Raw genomic sequence first — 17,239 nt, forward strand, 5'->3', positions numbered from 1 at the left:
ATAGGATTCAGCTGGAAGGAGAGAGAACTCTTATCCAAAACCATGCACAATTGCAGAACAAATACAATATATATGTGGCTAAAAATTCTCCCTTTTTGTGTTGGCTTTTATGTGGAAGCACGTGTTTGTTAATTCTGTGTACAGAACAGTCTGTCTGGATATATAATGAAATAAATGCATTTCCAGTAAATCAGGCCCCTCTCTTTGAAGATAGATCCAGTTTAGAAGGCAGTGATTGTTGCAGCCTCTCAGAGATATGTTGGCCTGCAGAATTGAAAAGCAACTTTGTGCTTATTTTTATGAAGATGAAAACAGCCTTTGTGACTTCACTGCAACTTCATTGCTATAAAAAGAAGATATGCTTGTAGACAGCAAAACACACCCGCTGTGGATATCTGTGCTTAAAGGACATCATTTAAAAATCACACTTCTTTCTGAAACATTCTAACCTACATGGGACTACTTAGTCACACCTGTGATGACCAAAACTAGCAGATCAGCAAAGAAATATTTTTCTCCATTATTTTCAGCATGTTTACTGTGTGCATTTGACTTTGCTTTGTGTATAATAATTCTGACTGTTTTCCCTGCATGAGCAGTTAGTGAGCTTTCTGGTTTTGTTTTTGTGGGTCTTCTACACAGCACCAGGGCACAGAAACTTAAAAAAAAAAAGGTTATTGTAAAACCTTAAAACTCAGGAGGGGCACTCAGAGGGATAGTGCCTGAAACTGTTCTTAAGTCTCCTTAAACAGATTGGATTTCAGGTTGATGGCCCTTTAATTTTAGAACTACTGATGGTGCCAGGACTCTATTTGCAGCTATGCTGAATGTGATTTAGCTCTGCACTCTCGCTCCAGCTGGGGAAGTGTGGCTAGATAGTAATTGTAAGTAAAAATCAAATAATACTGTTCTCTTGCAGTTAAAATAAGGAAGGGGCCATGTGAGCAGGATCTTATCAGAAAGGAGAACTGCCTAGACTATCTTCACTGTTTGTGCTGATGAGTTTATTCCCGTCAAAATCTCCTGGAAAGGAACAGTTTAGAAAAAGTCTTCCAACCCTGATGCTAGTTCCTGAGAGGTGCTTAGCATCCTCCATTCCAGTCGGTTTCAACAGGAGTTGTGGGTGCCCAGCACCTCTCCGAATAAGCTTTCAGGTCTGCTGCTTGTTTGTGTTGTACTGGGTAGGGAAGTGAATGAGGCTTGACATTCCATTGTCTGGAAGCTTAGCTTGGAGAGTCTAAAGAAGTAAAAGTAAAGAGCACCACTGTAACTTGATAAAGCCAAAGGGGGGATAGCTTTACTAGAGTCAATTGACCTGCAGGATTTTTCTGTCTGAAGGACTTGCTTTCTTTATTTGCTGCAGCCCAGCCTATATAGCAATGCTGAGGAGGTTCTCAAATTGTAGTCATATATTTTAGGACCAGTCATTAGCCAGCATTACACAGATGTTTCTCATCACATGACAGCGTACTGAGCCCTAGTCCAAGGCACACCGAAGAGGTTGCCAAGCCTTGCTGTATTTGCTTGTAAGTCCAGTAAGTGCCAGCAGTGTAAGGTGTAAATATTTTATAGTAGCTTACCAAGGGACTAGGGGATACGCTGTTGAAACAACATCCTTTGGCCCATGGCAATATCATCTGTTTCCTCCCTCCCTCCCCAAGTCACTGTCGTATCTGAGCACCTCACTATCTTTAATATAGTTATCGTCACAACACAATGCCCCTGCAAGGTAGGGAAGTACAGCTAGGGAACATACTCTCAAAGGTGGATGTTTTACCCTCACTGAAGTAGCAGAAATCAGTTGGATCCAGGCTTCAACCTTTAGGATCTGGCTCTAAATGACTTGCCCGGGGCCACACAGGGCGTCCGTAGCAGAGAATTGTACGAGTGACTCCCAAATTTCAGGCTTACAGCCTAACTCCTGGGCTTCCTCACTAGTATGCCTAATAACTAGCAAAACTGACTCCTTCCAACACCGCTGCCCTGTAGACCCAGCCAGCTAGGCAGCTACTGGTTAGACTATGTTCTTTATTGTATGACTGCTTTTATACATTGCTGCAATATAAACTCTTGTGTAGTAGTTGGAGCCGGATTTTAATCCTGAAAGGATTGGAATTCCCATCCAGTACAGCACACCAAGAGGGGGGATGGGTAAAGTCATTAAAAACCTAGCTCTGTGAATTATGCAATGACAAGTTGAAAACCTTATCCCCCTGGAACAATTTTAAAAACAAGCGTATCTTGCAAATAGACTCATAGTTTGGGATCTTAGTCCGCCAGTGGAGACTTTTTAATGAGAGAACGTCAGTGAGTGTTATTATGAGGTAATTATCTCTATTCCATTCAAATTAGAGTAATTAATTTTTCTCAGCTCTCGCTCTCTTTTTTTAATTGGTGAAGTATTCTGCACTTGACTTTGAAGCAGGCAGGGGCTGGGGGGGAAGAAGCAAATCTACTTAATATTCCTGGTCTTTGGAGACCAACTGCCAAGTAGGGTATCTTCTTTCAGGATCATTAATGAGAAGAGAATTGCCCTTAAGAAAAGGGAAACTGTTTAGAAGGATACAGTAGCACTGAGCTGTTTCGCCCCTGAACAGCCAATATACATACTGTTGAGCTCGAAGGCAGTTTGTATTAACATAAGGAAATATCTTCCTCTTTGAATCACATAGGTGGTAAAAGGTCTAATCTTGAAGGGATTTGAAATACGTCCATTGACTTCAGTGGGGCCAGGATTTCCCCCAAAGTCTTTATACTTATGCAAAACTCCCATTTGTTGTCAATGGGAGTTTTGCCTTAGTAAAGACGGAGAATTTATTAAGCAGGCACTTCAGGATTTGGCCCAAGAGAGCTAGAATGGAAAAGAAATACAGGATCATGGTCTATCACTTTTCTCGTGCAGGGTAGTCACCCAGTCTCTGCTGCGCCTTTCCACATACACTAACTAACATCAATACAGATCTAAAGAAAATCTGCCATGTTTAGTTACACCTTTGGGCCAGATTCTGGCTTCAGTCCATGTGCAAATAAATGCAACAATGGAGGATACACATCTGACATCAGATTGTTCCTTCCACTCCAGTGGGTGAAGGTGCTAACACCTAAAGAAGATCATTCTGATACTTTGATTAGACTTGGGTGAACTTTTTCAGATGAAAATTTTGTTCACTGAAAAATGCATATTTGAGACAATCAACACATCTTGCAAACTCATATCAAATTCACTGAATGGTTTAAGCTTGGGGGAAAAAAAGAAGAAAATTTCCAAAAAGGTCAAAATGTTTTGTTTTGACATTTTCAAAATTAAATGTTTTGATGGTTTTTTTAATTCAAAATGTTTATTCATTTAAAATTTTTGCTTCAATTTTATTTTTAACAATCGTAAAATGGTAAGAAAACCTGAAATGAAATGAAACGTTTCAGGTCAAACAGAACATCTTGTTCAACCTGAAATGAAACTTTTTTGGCTTTTGCGTTTTTGCCCCATAACCAATCAATCAGTTATTTGCCCAGCTCTAACTGTAATTGCATGCCCTGTCGCATGTTATTGCTTCCTATACTCTACAAGGATGTTTTACACACACAGTATCCTCTACTTCAGTGACAGTATTTTTATTATTGCCGATCATGTCAGGGAAAGAGGAGGATGTGGCCCTGAAACTATGGGGGAAAGAAAAGGCAAAGATTCGCCATACAAGACATTCCAAGTAGAGTGTGTTCGTAATCACCCCCTCTTCTCTCCAGCAGCCTGGCTGTGTAGAAAATGGGTCTGGCAAAATGTTATAAAAGCCATAGACAATCCTGAATAATTTCTGTTAATAATTCCTGGTTTGTAGCATTTACTATTACCATTTACCATTAGGTTTACTGCAAATATAATACTTGAGCTGTGTGATTGGTCACCTAAATCACATGGCATGTTTGTGTTACCTAATTGCATAGTCATAACTCTTAGAATCAATGCAAACACAGAAAGCAAGTTTCCTATTCACTTTCCACCAATATTTTCAAATACCTGCTGCTTCTATGAACATTGCTGTCAGGAAAATCAATTTACTAAAATATCTGGAAAAAGCAAAAACAGCCAAAGCACATTCCTTTAAAAATTCAAATAGCTTCTTGTGGAAATTGTGTTGCAGTCTTCACCCACCTCTATTCTTCACTATTCATGCATAGAAGTCAATTAGCGGGCCCCATTTTCTACCTGGCTATTGGAGATAGGAGCGGGTGATTACAAACACACTCTGCTTGGAATGGTCTTGTATGGTCACTTTCCAGGTTTATCTGGGTATCTCTTATTTAATCATCTCCCTGCCATTGTGATGGCCTGGGGCACCTCGGTCCCTCCTAGTCCCTCCCTGTAGCATATCATAATCTAGTCTCCTGTAGGCTGTAATATTTTGGTCTCATTTCAGTTGTTGGGGTTAAGGTGCGGGTGCTGGGTGGTGTTTAGTGACCTGTGATATACAGAAAGTCAGAATAGATGATCTGGTGGTCCCTTCTAGTCTTAAATCCTATGACTCTGAATCCCACCAGATGGAAAGGAGACAAAAACCTTCCCAGGTACTCTAGTTTGGGAGCACACACCCACTCTGTTCAGAGTTTACCTTCCAAGAACCCTAGAACCATGTGCCAAGAAGGAAATGCCATGCACCTGCTCTGTCCAGAATCTTCTTCATTATTCTTCCTGATGAGATGCATCCTCAGAGTTCTCTCCTACTCAAAAATTAGGGCCTGTGTAATATGCGAAAAGATAAATCCTTTTAAGACTTCATGATCTAACCCCAGCCTAATCTAATTTGTAATCCACCTTTTATCTGACATCAGTCTATAATTTTGCCCAGAACTACTGGTTCTGCAATCTGTTTGTTTTAAGAGCATGACGAGGGGGGAATCTCTAAAACACTCTAAAGTGGGTTCCAAATTTACACAAACTATTAATCTTAATCTAGGCTGGACAGAGGACTATGTTTTCATCAGTGAAATCTTTCAAAGGTCAGAAGTATCATGAACTCAAGCAGCAGTGCATCAAACAAAGACGACTCTTTGAAGATCCTGAGTTTCCGGCATCGGATGAATCCCTTTTCTACAACAGGTGCCCCCCTGGAAGAGTGGAATGGAAGCGGCCAAAGGTAATTTACACCATTCGTGATGAATGGAGCCCAGTTTGTGCTACTCATCTGCAAGGTTAATAGAATCCTTTTAATTCCTATTTACCCTTCAGGGGTAAAATATAATTTACGAAACAATTCTTCTCCTCCCTGTCCTGCACCTCCTGCCCCCATTTATTTCATACAGTTGTAAGGTAGAGACAACAGACTTCCTGCATCAAATTGCTGTCCAGACTACAATAATGCCTTAGTATAGAAAGACACAATGTAAACTAAATGCTGTGCATGACTAATTGTGTTTTTATGGTTGATAACTCTCTAATATAAAACCAGAAATATGAGGTGACTATAATCTTAGTTCCATTTAAATCAATATTCTCTGAATTCACTGAAAACACTCTATCTGTAACAGATCACTCAATACAGTAGTATGTTCTTGGAGTAAAATATTAATTACCTGGGTCAGTCTGCAGAGAAGTCCCTTTTTGGACTACTTTGCTGACAGAAGTAGTACAATAATGTGACAGACTTGGTCAATCATGGTTTCAATTTGTGATGTATTGAAAACTTTACCAAAATTACAAGCAATTGCTTTTAAGTTTGTAAGGGGTTTTCTGGTCCTCCTTTCAGGCTAGGGGGCTCTGTAGGGAAATGTGCCAGCCTACAGGAAGGTGGCATGATTTGTGCCTCTCTGCTTTAGGGAACAGCCTGCTTTCTCTCTCTCTGTTTTTGATTCTTGTGTGTAAGGTTCTGGATTTTAAAAAGAAAGTAGTGTTATGTTGCAACTTTCCAGCAAGAGTATTTTATATAACATCTGTTTGTGTGCCACGAACATAACACACTTCATTATCTGTCGCTTCTGGAATCCCCATACAGCATAAGAATTGCCATACAGCATTCAATTCTATATCTGTTTCTATACCATAATATAGAAGTCTAAGTAGCTGAGTATCTTCCAGTAATGCATTAAGCAACATGACTACACATCTGTCACATGTTGTTTCTCTCATCCTCTCCTCAGAGGGAAAAGCGTGTGTAGAGGAGTGTCTTTTTTTGGTAAGGTATTATTTTTATTATAAATATACTTGTTGCTATGTGCTTGTATTAGAGAAGGCAAGGTCAAAAAACGGCCCGTTGCACATTGTGGAAGACGGTGAGGTTTATGATAGTCTTTAGTTCTTGGAGGAGTGAATTCCACAGTCTCAGGCTACCTCTGGAGAAGTTCTGTCTCCTGCACAGACAAGCTTTACTCTTCTTCTAGAGAGTTCCATTGTGCCAGAGTAGCACATCTGTTGACTATGGTCTTTGTCCCAGAGCTTTAGATGATCTTTTTGTTACTCTGGGCCAGGGGCCCAGGCCATGAAGTACTTTGAAGATAAGGACTGAGACCCAGGGTCCATCTAATCCAGGGTCCTGTTTCTGACAGTGTCCAGTACTACATTTTTTCAAAGGAAGGTGCAGCCCCCTACAGAAAATTTGGTAGAAAATTTTATTTATGCACATGCATACACACACTTTTTTTTTTTTTTTAACTTTCCGACGGAATTGACATTTATTTTTCCCACTAGAGAGTTTTACAGGGTGGTTCAAATAACCTGTAGAAAAGAACTCTACTATGTTCTTAATATAACTCTCTAGGTGTGTGGGTTTTAGAGAAATGTCTCTCAAGCCCCATTAAGTTCTATAGGGAAAATACCCCTAGAGGAAAGTTATAGAATAATCTGTCCAAAAGGGGAAATTTCCTCCTAACACCAGGTGGTTAGCTAGCTGATTTATACACTGAAGCATGGTAGTTCATACAGCTTATTTCTCAGGGATGGCGGAGGGGACAAAGGAATAGGAATGAGGAGAGACATCATCTCATCCGCTGGGGTATATGGGGCAGCAGGTAGCCAGGAGCTAATGGTATCACCATAGTCTATAATCTCACTATAGGAACAATGCTGAAAGCTTCCGAGCACCCTCAACTGCCATTGACTTCAGAACACGTGGAGAGCGCTCAGCAGCCTGCAGCAGCTTCCCCTCATTGGTACATAGCAAATCCCTTTGCTTCGAAGTACCACCCTCTCCTAGAGAACTGATCTGGGCTTCAATTAAAAGAGCTGCATCCGGACTCTCTGCAAAACCTTCAGAATCTGTGGAATTCTCAAGGACACAGCTGGGTTCCAAAGAATGGTGTTGACTAACTAGCTACAAGCAAACAGAGCCTCGCTCCAGACATACACTGCTGCTCGGCTGGCTGCTGCAATAGGAAATAGGAGGCTCACTGTAGGGCTCACACTACTGAAAGGGATACTGCTCTACAGAGAGGTGCCTGAGAAATCGCAGAGAATCCATCTCTATAATGGAGTAGAATGTGTCTGACGGGAAATGAAATGGAAAGGAAGGGGGTTGCAATACTGTGGTAGAGGGGACGCCACCCCCAAAGGGGGCTTGTGGAGTCTTCCCTCTCCTCTGAGCCTTCTGAAGTTGGGTGTGAAAATGTCAGCAGGCCGCTTTCTCATCCCTCCTGCTGATATATGTCTCAGGTTCAGCACTATCAGGGCCCCTGGAAAAAATATTAGCCTGAGCAAATGGGGGTTTTCTTTTTTCTTTACGGATTATGGAGACCGGGACAACGTCCTGGCTGTACTGAGGTTGATAGAAGCTTTGCCATGGATTTCCATAGGGACGGGACTTCACTTGAGCCTTAGACGTTTTTAAAAGGGTCACTGTTGCCTGACAGGTTGCAATTAACACAGAAAAAATAATGGAGTCCTTGTGGCACCTTAGAGACTAACAAATTTATTTGGGCATAAGCTTATATTATGTGCTATAATATATATTCTTCTTACTGTATTTTTCACTCCATGCATCTGATGAAGTGGGTTTTAGCCCACGAAAGCTTATGCCCAAATAAATTTGTTAGTTTCTAAGGTGCCACAAGGACTCCTCCTTATTTTTGCTGATACAGACTAACACGGCTACCACTCTGAAACCAATTAACACAGAGACATTTGTACTGATGACTGCTCCTAGGTTATTTTATTAGTATCTGCCTTAATAATAATCTGCCTTAATAGGAACCAAATGTCACATTGTTCTCTTCTAGCTGCTGCTGACATGCTGTATGGTTTGAAGGAGTACTTGCGGCACCGTAGAGACTAACAAATTTATTTGAGCATAAGCTTTCATCATCAGCCACACTATCAGAGGCTCGTTCACCTGCACATCTTCCAATGTGATATATGCCATCATGTGTCTCTGCCATGTACGTAGGTCAAACTGGACAGTCTCTACGTAAAAGAATAAATGGACACATGTCACGGAGTCCCTGGGCGATGCTCTGGAACTGCTCCCCATGAAGCCAGTCAGGACTCTGGGGCAGTCGCCTTTCTGTGAGCAGCCTGTCTTCAGGACACACAGCTCACACAGCTTCCACCTTCCTGGGTCTGACCTCGGAGCATTCAGCATCCTCTGCCCCTCCGTGCGCTTCCCCCCAGCGAGTCCGCTCAGGCGGGGCTCCTGGGGAAGCCAGAGGGTCCGGCACCCCAACTTCGCATTCAGACGTGACTCTCAGCCAGCCAGTAAAACAGAAGGTTTATTAGACGACAGGAACATGGTCTAAAACAGAGCTTGCAGGTGCAGAGAACGGGACCCCTCAGCTGGGTCCATTTTGGGGGGCAGTGAGCCAGACAACCACGTCTGCACTTCACTCCATGTCCCAGCCAGCCCCAAACTGAAACTCCCTCCAGCCCCTCCTCCTCTGGGCTTTGTTCCTTTCCCGGGCCAGGAGGTCACTTGATTCCTTTGTTCTCCAACCCTTCAGCTCTCACCTTGCAGGGGGGGAAGGGCCCAGGCCATCAGTTGCCAGGAAACATGGTGTCGGCCATTCTCTGTGTCCAGACTCCTGCACACACCGGCCCTCTAGGGCTCTGCAATGATCATACACCCTTATTCCACCCCCTAGATACTTAAGAACTGCCTAGAGGAAACTGAGGCACCCCCACACTATTCAGAGGAAACATTAAGAACAGTCCCACTTCGTCATTTGTACTGATGACTGCTCCTAGGTTATTTTATTAGTATCTGCCTTAATAATAATCTGCCTTAATAGGAACCAAATGTCACATTGTTCTCTTCTAGCTGCTGCTGACATGCTGTATGGTTTGAAGGAGTACTTGCGGCACCGTAGAGACTAACAAATTTATTTGAGCATAAGCTTTCATCATCAGCCACACTATCAGAGGCTCGTTCACCTGCACATCTTCCAATGTGATATATGCCATCATGTGTCTCTGCCATGTACGTAGGTCAAACTGGACAGTCTCTACGTAAAAGAATAAATGGACACAAATCAGACGTCAAGAATTATAACATTCAAAAACCAGTTGGAGAACACTTCAATCTCTTTGGTCACTCAATTACAGACCTAAAAGTTGCAATTCTTCAACAAAAAACTTCAAAAACAGACTCCAGCGAGAGACTGCTGAATTGGAATTAATTTGCAAACTGGATACAATTAACTTAGGCTTGAATAGAGACTGGGACTGGATGGGTCATTACACAAAGTAAAACTATTTCCCCATGTTTATTCCCCCCCTCCCCCTCCCCTGCCCCCATTCCTCAGACATTCTTGTCAACTGCTGGAAATGGCCCACCTTGATTATCACTACAAAAGGGCTCCCCCCTCGCCCCACTCTCCTGCTGATAATAGCTCACCTTCAGTGATCACTCTCCTTACAGTGTGTATGGTAACACCCATTGTTTCATGTTCTCTATGTATATAAATCTCCCCACTGTATTTTCACTGAATGCATCCAAAGAAGTGAGCTGTAGCTCACGAAAGCTTATACTCAAATAAATTTGTTAGTCTCTAAGATGCCACAAGTCCTCCTTTTCTTTTTGCGGATACAGACTAACATGGCTGCTACTCTGAAACCTGTATGGTTTGAGTTGCTGATATTATTTTATTTGGGTTCGTTAGTCAGTTTGCGGTGGGGGTTATGGTTTGTTAATTTTGCATTCCTGAAACTATTCAGAGTAGGACATGAGCAAATAATTCAGAGGGAATTAAAATAATTTTCAACTCTGCTGAACCATATGGCTTTCCAATGGAAAATGTAATTGGGTTATATTTGGACAGATACCGGGCAGCGGAGTGTGGAAACTCTGTAGTTGGATCCATATAGTGTTTTCATCCTTAAGTGCAATAAGTTTGGTGCAGAAGTTCCAAGGATTTATTCTGTGTTCTCCTGTTTATTGGGGGTTTCCCCTCTTCTCTGAAAAGGAGAGAAGGGAAATGCTATGAAAGCACTGACTGAAACACAAAGAAATGAATTAATACAAAGAGGACAATGCTTCAGTGTCGAGAGGGATGGGAACGGAATCATTCTGTTTCCCTGGAGGTGAGCAAAAGATCTGATAACGATCCAGGGGAAGGCTTTGTACTGCACTTCCTAGGGGACACAGCACGGGAGTTGGAGCTCAAAGGTGCTTTAAGCCACCTTTTGCACTGGCCTGTGGGTCACTGTGGTGGTTGGCAAAAGTTAGCACAGCCCCAAGGGGCTGGTCCAAACCTTGCATGGCTGCCCATGAGCTGCTCCTGAGCAGAGACTAGCTGAAACACATCGTGCCTTTTCAGCCTTTATGATAGGTGGGGGGTCTGCACAGGAGGACAGTGTAGATCTGCTCGAGTTGTTCCTATGTTGCCACTGCACTGGAGAAATTCCTCAAGGGGCCTGTTTCTACCCACTGCCACAGCGGACAGAATCTGCTTTGCACCAGCTAAAACACAAAGTTTTCTCTTCCACTGCTTCCAGGTGGCCTCCTGTCTACCGTGTGGGATGACTCCAGTTCTCACATTCTCACCATAAAGTAACACACAGAACACCCGACTTCCCTCTTCACAGAGAGCTTCTCCCTAGTTCCCTTCTTAGAGCAGGGTGACTCTGCAATCGGGGGATGTGATTGCAACGTGTGCGGCCATTAATCTAGCTAGCAGGGGTACCAATAGCAGAGGCACTTGATGCGACAGCAAAGGCTTCAGCGTGGCTGTATGAGCCGGCCTGGCACACTGGGTAATTACTCAGGTGGCTACTCCGCACTGAAGTCTCTACTGCTGTGGCTTCCCTGCTGTCAGTACATGAACCAGCTAGATTCAAGCTAGCTCAGGCATGTCTGCATGTGCAGGTAAACCCCTTGATTGCCATGTAGAGATACCTTAGCAAGAGACATGGGCCTGCAGCCTGAGCACAGGACAGGGAGCTAGGAACACCTGACTTCTGAACCTGGCTTTGACACTGACTTCCTCCATGGCCTTGGGCAAATCACGTCAACTCCCTGCTTCAGTTTCCCCATCCCTAAAACATGGCTAATAATACCTACACCCCAGGGGTGTGGTAAGGCTGAATTTGCCAACATTTGTACAGTGCTTTGGCTGTGAAAAGAGCCATGTAAGTTCTAAGTAGTAATAGCTTTACTCTCAAGTCCTGGATCTGTCTAGACATGCAAACATGACTGCCAGCCTGGTGTTCTATTTTTAGCATGCATTAATGCTAACCCCTTGCTTAATCCCTAAAACACTGGCATTTTCTAAGCAAAATTAATGCTAAGGAGGCCATGTCTATGGAGATATCTCTGCAGAGGTTTTGCTCTGATCTGCTAAAAATAGGCCTTCTAATGTGGCATTTTCCCCATCACTTTCTTCCTCACATCAGCACCTGAGAGATTAATGTGTGCTGTTTGTAAAACCCTGTCAGATTAGCAGCAGTACCAGGCTACCCTGATTGCCATTAGTAACCTGTTTTTTAAAACATCCCTTGGGACGCAGAAGAAAGCCAATATGGTCTTGTTAAGTGTTATACCTGAGGATGAAGAATTTGATGAGATGAAAGGCACCATGTATCACACTGCAACTCCTCTGGTGACGGCTGGAACTCACAGCAGCATATTTACAAAGAGAGAGAGAGAGAGAGAGCTGGGGTTTCTATACAAAGGTTCCCCAGCCAATCAGCCATCTAGGGCCAAAAGGGCAAGTCTGTTCAATGCACTGTGCATTGGGTTTTTTCATTACTTGCGTGCAGAAGTGGCACTATGTCAGTGCAGCTCCTTTGGCTGAGTTACTGAAGTCTTCAAATTGTAGTTTAAAGACTTCAAGTTACAGAGAATTCACCATTAACGCTAGTTTAAATCTGCAAGTGACCATGCCCCATGCTGAGGAAGGCCAAACCCCCCAGGGTCTCTGCCAATCTGACTTGGGGGAAAATTCCTTCCTGACCCCAAATATGGCAATGAGTTAGGCCCTGATTATGTGGGCAAGACTTACAAGTGTCTTAATGGGCAGCAGGTTTAAAACAAACAAAAGAAAGTATTTTTTCACATAGCGTACAGTCAACCAGTTGAACTCCTTGCCAGAGGATGTTATGAAGGCCAAGACTATAACAAGGTTTAAAAAAGAACTAGATAAGTTCATGGAGGATAGGTCCATCAATGGCTATTAGCCAGGATGGGCAGGTATGGTGTCCCTAGCCTCTGTTTGCCAGAAGCTGGGAATGGTCGACCAGGGATGGATCACTTGATGATTACCAGTTCTGTTCATTCCCTCTGGGGCACCTGGCATTGGCAGGTGACAGGATAGACAGGATACTGGGCTAGATGGACCTTTGGTCTGACCCAGTAGGGCTGTTCTTATGTTAAGGCAGATACCTGGGAAAGAATTTTCTGGAGTAACTCAAAGCCTTCCCCATTAAGTGTCCCAACCATTGCTCATGCTGTAATGCAGTACTTGGTTGGTGGTGGGCAGCCACTGCACGAGAAAGGTCTAACTCTACTTGGCGTATCTAGCACCTTGTTCTCTACAGTGCATTGGTGCAGCGTGGTCTGCTGACTGAGCATATCCTTGCCTTTGAAGAAAGCAGGCCAATCAACAGCTCCAGTTCCACTGACATCAACAGGATTTCTGGGCACTTGCTGCTTTTGAAAATCAGAATAGATCACCCTGTCATCTGCAAAATGGGGATATTAATACTTCATGGGGGAACTGATGCATAAGCAGTGAGGGTTCAGCTGTGCTTTTGAGGCACAGCCCTGCATTGGGAGCAAAGCAGAGACACAGTGCCACCAGGGGATCTGTGGGAGGCATTTTAAATGCCTTCCAGAGTTCCCCAGCAGGCAAGGAGCATGCTTCCTTTTACACCTCTTGATGGCATGAAGCTTGCTCCCTCCCTCCCCACTCTTGCTCCAGCGCTGTTCCATGAGACAGTGTAGCGGGGGACCAGGGCCATTGACCCATGTGCTGCCTTAGGGGTGCCATGAGAGTGTAGGCTCTGCAGTTTGGGTTGCCTCTTACGTGGGCCATGCACGGCTGGGGAAGCTGCTTGCTCCCTTCCCAGGTGGAATCAGGGCCTGGCAGGCACCGGCCCTGAATGTACGGAAGTGTAAGCAGTGTCAGGATGAGCTCCACCCTGACATCTGGTGGTGAGGTGTGGCAAGTTGTGGAAAAGAACTTCAGGGGCCGATCTCATTTGCATAGGCACACCCACCCCGCCTAGAATGAGACCATAGCTGCCCAAATGGTCACTTTGGCTGCTGTGGGATCCCCAGTGTCTCTGTTATTGGGGCAGGAAGAATAAATTGTTATTACCCTGATTATGGGAACTGTGTTTGGAACTGTATGTGGCCTTTTGTTATGATGGAGGGATTCACCATCAACTAAGTAGCACTCGCTAGGCAAGGGTCATGGGTTCCAAAACTCTGTGAATGGAGAGAGGCTGGGGGCAAGTATTAATACTTGATGGCATGGGCCCCTTGGTGAGGGCCTTACATGCTAATTGCACTTCCTCCTCTCTCCACTGTGGAATATCAGAGCTAATTTTGATTTCATTAGAAGTCTAGTTATAGGCTGCTGAGCTCACTTTGGGCTGACAGTGCACCAGCACTGGGGCTCCCCTACTACAAGCTGAATTCACCTAAGAGCTGAAATCACTGAGTGTTGTGTTAAGTAGTGGGGGAGCCTGAAGATATATTGTGGCGCAGTTTGCGGGACGGCTGGAGTGCCTTGCGGACCGGCTGGTGAAGCAGTTCGACACGGAGCAGTTTGTGGATGGCAGGAGCTGCTTGTGGGCCGTGGAGCTGAGCGAAGGAGTTCGTGGGGCGGCTGGCGGAGCGGAGCGCCGCTATGGGGCGGTCAGCTTCAGATCATGTAAGGTGCCTCTTACCCCCCGTCCCATCTCCGCCCAGATTGGGAGGTAAAGCTCCGCAGATAAACTTTCGAACTCTGCGGCTGCCCTGACCAGGGACAGAGACTTTTGGGTCATTGGACTTTTGGGACTTTGGGTGATTTGGGGTTGCTGGACTCAAGAACCAAAGGGAAAAGGGCATGCCCCAGTTTGCTTGGGGTGGTTTTTTTTTTGCTCATGGGTTGTGTTGTGAATCCTGTTGGTGGTGTTTCCCCAACATAATGCCGCATTGTTTCTCTCTGTTATTAAAAGGCTTTTGCTACACTCAGACTCTGTGCTTGCGAGAGGGGAAGTATTGCCTCTGGGAGGCGCCCAGCGGGGGTGGTATATAGTTGTCCCAGGTCACTGGGTGGGGGCTCGAGCCGGTTTGCATTGTGTTATTGGAATGGATCCCCTAGATATTGAACCCGGCCCTTGTTGCTGCCAACTCTGACGGGCAGAAGGGTTACAGAAGTGTGCTGTGATCCTGGAATGGAAGGGGCTGTCTGTGTGCTCGGAGAGCTGGTTGGAACATGCCAGTTGTCTTTCACAGGGAATTTTGACTTTTTTTTTTCAAAATGTCTTGCAAATTTGGGGGATTATTTTTACAAAATTGAAACCAAACCTCTTTACTGAAAATAAGGGGAGGGGAACCTGACTGAAACAAACGTTCTGAGAAAATCTTTGATTTTATTTTTTAAAGAAAAATCTAGCTTCCATTAAAAAAAAAAAAAAGAGAAAAATGTCCATCTAGTAGTATTCAAATCAACCCCTCCCGTTCAGTTTACCTGGAGTTTCCATTCTCCCTGCCAGCTTTTGAAGCATGGGGTAGAGTTAGAGGGAAGCATGAGCGTCCTCTGTGGGAAGCATTCGACTAACCCAGAGAATTACAGGGATTCTCTTCCCAGCCTCCTACTGGTAGTATGGTGTGTCCTCAGCTCTGTACCCACACTAACCCATTGCTGTTGGATGGAAATGCTGCCTACTCTTGGCGGTTATGGTCAGCACCAATCTCTAATGAACAGTTGGCACTTCACGTCTAATGAAAATACCAATGGACGCTGCAATTGGCCTGAGGGGGTGATTTAGGATTTTTAATTATTTAAACTAAAGTTGAGAAAGTTTAAGGCATCATCATCAGAGGCTTTCCTGTCAAAGGATATTAAATCCCAATTCTATCTTTGTCAGTGGTAAGCAGATAATAATGATGATTCCCCTGCTAAGAGAGAACATCCTTGATTATACATAGGATTTCCTTTCCGAATTATTATTTGTGGGGGAAAGTGATAGTCTGAGCCTCCAGAATGAGAAACTATAATTTGCTTCTCTGGGTTTCCCCAGTTGACCCTTTCTCAGGCCTAGCAGTTTACTGTGTGGTTGTAAATAGTGTTTTTGCTTTGCTCTGCACAGCAATGAATAGAATATAATCTGTGCCTTAGCACACTATAAAGACAGTGTGGGTTCTTTTCCTGGAAGATAACACAGAAAGACTCTTGCTGGGAATGTTGCCATGATGTTATTTGCCATCTCTCAAGAAACTGTGAGTCCCAGAGACAAAACAACACAATGGATTCATTTTCCCTCTCTTTTATTAAATACACATTAACGCCATCATGTCCAGGGTCAGATATTTAGCTACGAGGCTGGGGACTGCATAAACATGGTTCACTATTTGGGTCTCCTAGGTTTTTAAAAAGCTGCTGTCTTGTTTATGGCCCCAGTTCTCCACAACCCCAACTTGATACGGGTGAAATTCCAGTGCTTTCAGGGGGGTTACAACAACATACTACTGGTGTCAGAGAAGGGAAAGCCAGGCCCCGTGTGTTCAAAGTTCTGTACAGACACCAGGTACTCAGGTAGGCATGTTAAGTATTGTCCCTATTTTACAGACTGGCAAACTCAGGCAGAGAGGTGAAGTGACTTGCCCAAAGCTCTACAGCAAGCAAACAGCAGAGGTGGCATTAGAACTTGGGAGTTCTGGCTCTCTGTCCCAGTGCTCATTTTCTCAGGATTATGCTGGTCCTTGTAACTGTGCTGGAAGGGGCTGTCAGTCATCCTAGCAACTAGTGAATAAAACCTCTGGCCCGTTGTGAGTGCTGACTTGGGCATTTGAAGCCCCTCCTGTTGTCAAGACTGGTTTTGGAGGAACATTACAGAGCTCCCTTTGAGGAAACAGTAGGCTTAGTGTTCTGACAGCAATTTGTCCCCCATGTGCCCTTTGTTTACAAAACACCTTGTCAGGTCTAAAGTTGGTGGAAGGAATTTAGCCCTTCCTCCTCTTCCTGTCTGTTTCATGTGAGCATGTGGGAAAGGGCCCTGATCTGAAAGATGGATTCAGAGCTGGCAGACTCCCAAAGCTTCCCATCTGTCTGCACTGACCTAACAATACCAGATAGGTTCAGAAAACACATCACTGCAAAGCCTCAAGCAATGGAAGTGCTTTTAATTGTTTTTAGTGACAGTCCCGTAAGAGCATCTGCATTTCACCTTTGAAAGTTGTGGTCAGCTAATGTGCAAATTAATACAAACAGCTAAGCCCCAAATGATGCCTCATTCGCCTGTGTTGAACTATAAGCACATGCGGAATAGACAACTCTGGGATCGTGGATGTGTATTTCTAAATAAGCTCAGCTGAACTTTCATAGTGTTCAGGAATCTTTTTATCTGGATCACAGGCCTGTTTTCTTTCAGCACATGGAGGCGTTGGAGAGAATATCAAATGTGGCCTGGGAATGCAGATTGCTGTACGAAACCCAACCTCTGCCAGTTTATGGTTCTTTTCTTCTTCTTCTTACTGGGGTTCTCTGGTACTGAAATAAGGAGGAAGTGGACTGCACTGAAGTAAAGGGGGGAAAGGACATCAGAGGACTTTAACAGGCACTAATCTAATGTAAAGCTCCGGTGACCGCTTTTCCTTGCATCACAGGGGTC

At 44.2% G+C, this 17,239-nt stretch overlaps 1 protein-coding gene across 1 annotated transcript in view; it reads left to right on the top strand.

Annotated features, from left to right (window-relative positions):
• The window catches only part of CAPN6 (calpain 6), an 82,001-nt gene that overhangs the window by 4,550 nt on the left and 60,212 nt on the right, over positions 1-17,239 (top strand). Inside the window, exon 2 of the mRNA XM_073358847.1 lies at positions 4,953-5,132. Coding sequence (XP_073214948.1) covers positions 4,968-5,132 — 165 coding nt within the window. The 5' untranslated portion in view covers positions 4,953-4,967. The remainder of the gene's footprint in view (positions 1-4,952; positions 5,133-17,239) is intronic.

This window comes from Lepidochelys kempii, chromosome 9 (assembly GCF_965140285.1).
Source record: "Lepidochelys kempii isolate rLepKem1 chromosome 9, rLepKem1.hap1, whole genome shotgun sequence".
Taxonomy (NCBI): Eukaryota; Metazoa; Chordata; order Testudines; family Cheloniidae; genus Lepidochelys; species Lepidochelys kempii.